The following is a 6,899-nucleotide window of genomic DNA, read 5'->3' as shown; positions in this document are numbered from 1 at the left end:
GGTGAGGGCCAGAGAGAGAATATGGTCTAACCAAATGTAACACAACAATCAGCTCCATCTTGAATGACACAAGAAATTCATGTCTCTGAATCTCAGTGTTCTATTCTGTAAAATGGAGATCATAATGCCCATTAAACAGACTTATAATTGTTAAGGACAAATACCTGGTACATAGGATATGCCCCTCAAATATTTCCCATTTTCTTTTCTTCAGTGATGGAATTCTTATAAAGGTATATCTGGCTATAGTTCAGTTGTTTCTTTCAAATGTGTTTATAGAGATGAAAGCAAAAAAAATGTATTCTGCAGCTTTGGGGTACATTTTTCTACATATAGCTATTATCTAGCTTGTTAATTGTATTGATTAAATCTTCATTTTACTTCCTCATTTCTTTTTCTTCCTGTTCTATTAATTACTGAGATACAAATATTAAGAACTTTTACTCTGTTGTTGCATCTGGCTATTTCACCTTGTGGATATATGTACCTTGTACATATATATAAAAAATATTTGGTCTTTGCTCATATTCCTGGTACAGAGCTCCTAAAACTCTTGGAATTTCCTGATTGATAAGAATGTCTTTTACTGGGGCGGCTGGGTGGCTCAGTGGGTTAAGCGTCTGCTTTCGGCTCAGGTTGTGATCTCGGGGTCCTGGGATCAAGCCCTGTGTTGGGCTCCCTGCTCAGCGGGGAGTCTACTTCTCCCTATCCCTCTGCTCCTCCCCACTGCTCATGCTCTCTCAATCTCTTCTCTCTCAAATAAATAAACAAATAAAATCTTAAAAAAAAAAAAGGAATGCGTTTTACCTTGAGTTTTTCCTGATGAGGTGACTTAGGATGGGGACCCTAGAGAGTCTCAGATTGTCCGATCATCAGAAAGACCACACGCCTAGAGGATTGGAACCTCTAGCCCCGTTCACTGTTTGCTGCAGAGGGCAAGGTGGGGGGAGGATGGAGATTAATCACTATTAAAACGTTGAACATGGAGATTTGGGAACCTTCTGAGTTTGTGAACACATCGAAGTGCTGGGAGGATGGTGTGTCAGGAGAGGGCATGGAAACTCCATGCCTTCCCATTCCCCACACCTGGCCCCGTGAACCTCTTCCATTTGGCTGTTCCTGAGTGAATTCCTTTATAATCACTGGTAGTAGTGGGTACATCACTTGCATATTACTACAGGTAATATTTGGAAGGACAGACACTAAAACAATAATGTTTATTTCTGGATGTTGCAGTTTCTATGAATTTTTTCACTTTTCATATCTTTGAATTTTTCTATATTAAATATTTATTACATATGTAATTTTAGACAATATGGCCATCTTTTTACTCACTGCGTTGTATATATCATGTGTAAACAAATAATTAAGAGCAGATTTCTAATTTGTCAGTGAAATCTTATTATTTTATGCTTGGACTGTGTTGCTATTATTGCATCTTTTACTCTCTAAGGACATTATTCCCATTGTGCTTGGCTTAGGATTTTCTTTGGCAAAGTAAATTGCACTTCAAGTTCATTAGAGACTTTTGAATTAGGGCCTCCAAGGACTTTTTAAAGTAGTTTTCAGCATGTGTGTTGTGGATGGAGGAAACGAACAGGGTTGTAAGTGTAAAAACTTGTTTGTCCAGAGAAAATCAGAACATCTGCTTTTGTAGAACTAGAGAGGCTTCTTAATTCCTCCTTGCTCTTTAAAATTTATTATCTTCCTTTCAGTTTCCCAGCATAGAAATATTTTCTAATTTTAAATTAGATTGGTATTTTTTATAAGTTCAGAAACCATAAATGTACATATATGGTGTGTATAGGTTCTTGGGGGCAAGCGGCTAGGGATATACTTAGTTGATGCTAGTGGTAGGTTCTTGTTCAACTGTGAGACTCACTAAGGTCATTTGAGGTATAGCTTCCTAGTGAAACAGTGAAGAATGTCAGAGGTAAGTACTGGGGTGTTTTGCAGTCAACCTCCACCAGAAAAAAAATGCGGGCGGGACCATTTTATGCATCGTTAATTTGGTGCAATCCCATGTACAGTAATTTGATTTGCACACAGAAACAACTTTCTTTTTATTTCTTTTATTATTTTTTAAAAAAAGATTTATTTATTTACTAGAGAGAGTGAGGGGGAGAGAAAGAGAGAATGAGCAGGGAGGGCAGAGAGAATCCCAAGCAGACTCCGTGCCAAGTGCATAGCCCAACATGGGGCTTGATCTCATGACCCTGAGCTCAGGACCTGAGTTGAAACCAAGAGTGGCAGGCTTAACCGACTGTGTCATCCAGGTGCCCCTATTTTTTTTAGTTTTAGAGAGAAGAGACAGAGAGTGCACAAGAGGGGTGGGGGTTAGAGGGAGAGGGAGAGAGAGAATCTTAAGCAGGCTCCACGCTCAGCATGGAGCCCAAGGTGGGGATTGATTTTGTGACTCTGAGATGATGACCTGAGCAGAAATCAAGAGCCATACACTTAACCAACTAAGCCACCCAGGTGCCCCTGAAACAACTTTCTAATCACTTTCTCTAGACCTCTCCTCTCTGCCTATTTCTGTCTCTCATTTATCTATCCAGTGTCTGTCTATATATTTATACCCCATATGTCTCAATTACCATTGGTAAACATTCCATTTTTTTATATCCCCTGTGTTTCAGTACAAGTATATCCTATTTGCAAGCTATTTGTCTCATAAACCCAGGTTAATGTCCCTTTTTCTTTTTTTTTTTTTAAGATTTTATTTATTTATTTGACAGAGATAGAGACAGCCAGCGAGAGAGGGAACACAAGCAGGAGGAGTGGGAGAGGAAGAAGCAGGCTCATAGCGGAGGAGCCTGATGTGGGGCTCGATCCCATAACGCCGGGATCACGCCCTGAGCCGAAGGCAGATGCTTAACCGCTGTGCCACCCAGGCGCCCCTAATGTCCCTTTTTCTATCATGATATCTGTAACTTGGCAAGGCACCATACTAAACCTGTGCATGATGGGAGTCGATATTACACATTTAAACCTCACAGTAACCTTATGATGTACTATTCCTGTTAACTCCACTTCATATTAGGAACCGGGAGTACAGACAGAGTAAATGACTTGCCTAAGATCACTCACCTAGATGACAGAGGTCTGACATGATCCCAGACAAACCGTTCCAAGGTCCATACACTTAATGCCTCTGCATAATTGAAACATGTATTACACTTCAGTTGTCATGAAGGAGGGAAAGCAAGGTATGTCTTGGTGTCCTTCACCTCTTTGTACTTTTTACCCATGGTTTTCAAATTATAATATTTTAACATAATAGCCCTCTCCACTCAAGCCCTTTCTGCTGAGCACAGATACGGAAAATAAGGGAATTACAGAGGCACTTAGAAAAAGTCTGGAGGAAGAGCCATTGAAGGACTATTTTCTGGGAGAAATCTACCTTGACCTTTAAATAATGCCTAGTTTACTAGAGGAGGGATGTGGAGAATCTTGGTAGGGCATAACCAACATCCTCCATATATTTTGTATTTTATCAGGTACCACAACTTGAAGCAGGGGAATTTTAGGATTTAGTTTCTGAATACAAAAGGTTTGGATTAAAGAGATGCTACGACCCATCAAAGTAGAGCTCAAAAGTGCTCAACTCCTGACCTAATAGGGTAAATCTCAACCAAAGCGTGGGCTTAAAAATGGAATGGAAAATGAGTGCTGTGAATTGGGAGACCCTGGAATATTTCAAAACATGGACGTAGCAGTAATTTTCGAGAAAACTGCCAATAAGCTGATATTCCCAGTAATATATTTCAGTAGAGTTGAGAGAATTACCTTATCAAAACCTGATCATCAAGTTATAGAAGGAAATGCTTGTAACTTGATCTGCTTGGTATTGCTAGACACTGTCTGATCCTGTCATATTTTGACATTGCTCCTCAGATCCAATTTCTGTGACTTTTATGTGAAGATTGGGCAGTGGTATGAAGCCAGTGATGAGAAACCATTCAGCAGTAACAACGTTCATCTTACTGGGTTTGACAGATGACCCACAGCTAGAGATTTTGGTTTTTATCTTTCTGTTTATCACATACATATTAAGTGTAATTGGGAATCTGACCATAATTTCTCTCACCTTGGTGGATTCTCATTTAAAAACAGCTATGTATTTTTTTCTTCAAAATTTCTCTTTCTTAGAAATCTCATTCACAACTGCCTGTGTCCCCCCATACCTGTACATCATATCAAGTGGGGACAGAACCATCACCGTCAAGGCTTGCTTCAGCCAAATCTTTTTTATTGTCCTCTTTGGAGCTACAGAATTTTTTCTCCTGGCCGTGATGTCCTACGACCGCTACGTGGCCATCTGCAAACCCCTGTGTTACGTGACCATCATGGACAGTAGAGTCTGCAGGAATCTCATCCTCTGTTGTTGGGTATCTGGCTTATTGATTATCATTCCACCCCTTGGTTTGAGTCTCCACCTGGAATTCTGTGACTCTGTTATTGACCATTTTTATTGTGATGCTTCTCCAATACTGAAGAATTCATGTTCAGATACTTGGTTCATAGAACAGCTGGTTGTCGTCTGTGCTGTGTTGACCTTCATAATGACCCTTGTGTGTATAGTTCTGTCATACATATACATCATTAGGACAATTCTAAGATTACCCTCTGTCCAGCAAAGGAAAAAAGCCTTTTCCACCTGTTCTTCCCACATGATTGTGGTTTCCATGACCTATGGCAGCTGCATATTTATGTATATCAAGCCTTCAGCTAAGGATGAAGTGGCCATTAATAAGGCAGTTTCTCTACTCACTGTATCTGTTGCCCCTATGTTGAACCCCTTCATTTATACCCTGAGAAATAAACAAGTAAAGCAGTCTTTCCATGACATCCTTAAAAGACTTGCATTTCTTTCACAGAAATATTAGATTGTCATATTGGGAAGTTAAATTAAAACAAAAAACAATTTATCATATATCAACATGAAATCATATGTTACAAACCATTTATCAATTCAGCATATAGGTGGAAATTGAGTTATGGGAGTTGTGTAGTTCTCATAATATTGAGGAACAATTTAAAAAATTGAGAAGGAAGTCTAAGGAAAAATTGTGATGGGCCCAGCATTATGCAGGTGGATATTTCTACCTTTTCTGGAACTTCTATGTCTTCCTAATCTACATTTCAATCAACTCTTCTTAGTTTTGTCAGGAATACATTAGTCATTAGTCTTGTGCATTGAGTCTATTCCATCCTGTCACTGCTTTTCCCTCCTTGCAACACTCCCTCTTTCAAAGTATCTTCTCTTTTCAGGACGACAAGAACATTGATTTTTAGGACACATAAGCTCCCTCCACCTTCAACTCTGCTTTGTTAATGCTACCTCACAATAAATATGTGCAGTTGAACAAAATTCTAATAATCATCTTTGCCTGTTCTAATCTGAACTTATTAAAACATGTGCAAAAAATCATTACATAAACAAAAATGTAGCCAAATAGTCTTTAATGATAATTGATAGGCTTTCTCTTCTGAGTAATTGTTCTAAAACCAACTAATAAGCCTGGTAAAACACAAAAATCATTGACTTGAAAACATCAGATTGTGGCTGAAACAATGAGGACCAGAGGGGCTGAGATTATGCAAAGGGAAGAACTGTGGAAGGATGAACTAATTGTAAATAGCTGCTTTAACTCTTGAGGGCATTTTCAGATTCATGACTCTGGTGGATTAAAGATACTTGCACGTTATTTGCTACTTTCCGGATCAGAAGGTATACTTCTTTCCTCTCCCCTTTAATCTTGACTCTCTTTATGACTTGATTTTGACCATGAAAATGTGGTAGAAGTGAAGTTATATCGCTTCAGAAATTAGGTCTTTGGAGACCTGTAGCTTTCATCTTCTTTTTTGGAACAGATGCTTTGGGGAACCCAGGTGTTAGGTGAGCAGTTTGAATACCCTGAGATTGCCATGCAGTGAGGAGAGAGATACTTGCAGAGGGGCTACATAGAAATACTTGCTCAGTCCCCATCTCATTCAGCCATCTTAGCTTTGGTGACATCTGATGAAGAAGCCATCTTGGACATCAGCTTTGATGAGCCTTCACATGACTCCAAATCCACTCGCCACTGATTACAACTAAATGAAAGACCCATGTGAGAACCACCCAACTGTCCCGTCCACTCCTAGAACTGCAAGTGATAAACAGTTGTTTTATCCACTAAAATGTGGAGTGATGTGTTACACAGCAGTAGGTATTCAAAAATAGGGTCCAGAGTAAATGATTTGCCAGGGAAACAGCAGATCTTTTAGTGGTCTTACAAGGCTAGAGAAACCATATTGGACACTGGAGAGGCCTGAATGAAAAGTCTTCAAGCTGTAGATTTTTGAGTTTCCCCCCCCATTCTGTATGTACAATACATCCAAAAAATGTTAATTAAAAACTTGAAAAAATCCTCAAAGATTGGATGTAAAAATAATGGATCAAAAATACAAGCCTGGAGTATAGGAGGTGGAGTGGTCTGCTGGCTTTGCTGCCCTCCTCCTCTTCCTGTGCTTTTCCAGAGGAGGAGAGCTGTCTCTTTAAGCAAGAGCCTGCATCCGGGGTTGGTCCCCTTTCTTTCTTTTTCTTTTTTTTTTTATAATAATTTTTTATTACGTTATGTTAGTCACCATACAGTATATCCTTCGTTTTTGATGTAAAGTTCGATGATTCATTATTTGCGTATAACACCCAGTGCACCATGCAATATGTGCCCTTCTTACTACCCATCACAGCCTATCCCATTCTCCACGCCCCTCCCCTCTGAAGCCCTCAGTTTGTTTCCCAGAGTCCATAGTCTGTCATGGTTCATTCCCCCTTCTGTGGACTCCTTTCTGAAGGTTATCAACACAGAGCCAGTTCTGTTGTCCGCAGCCCCTCCCCCCCAAGGCACTCA

At 39.7% G+C, this 6,899-nt stretch overlaps 1 protein-coding gene across 1 annotated transcript; it reads left to right on the top strand.

Moving 5' to 3' along the window:
* The first annotated feature begins 3,950 nt into the window (after positions 1–3,950).
* Positions 3,951–4,889, top strand: LOC125282660 (olfactory receptor 6C2-like). The gene has a single exon (XM_048218119.1). It carries the CDS (start codon positions 3,951–3,953, stop codon positions 4,887–4,889), a length of 939 nt encoding a protein of 312 aa, XP_048074076.1.
* The last annotated feature ends 2,010 nt before the right edge of the window (positions 4,890–6,899 follow it).

The sequence above is a fragment of the Ursus arctos genome, unplaced genomic scaffold, assembly GCF_023065955.2.
Source record: "Ursus arctos isolate Adak ecotype North America unplaced genomic scaffold, UrsArc2.0 scaffold_21, whole genome shotgun sequence".
Taxonomy (NCBI): Eukaryota; Metazoa; Chordata; class Mammalia; order Carnivora; family Ursidae; genus Ursus; species Ursus arctos.
The sequence above is the reverse complement of the archived record's forward strand: the minus strand, read 5'-3'. Positions and strand labels throughout refer to the sequence as shown.

Bases quoted from the DNA above. Each gene is read 5' to 3' on its own strand.
- LOC125282660 (XM_048218119.1), top strand. From the start codon at position 3,951: ATGAGAAACCATTCAGCAGTAACAACGTTCATCTTACTGGGTTTGACA.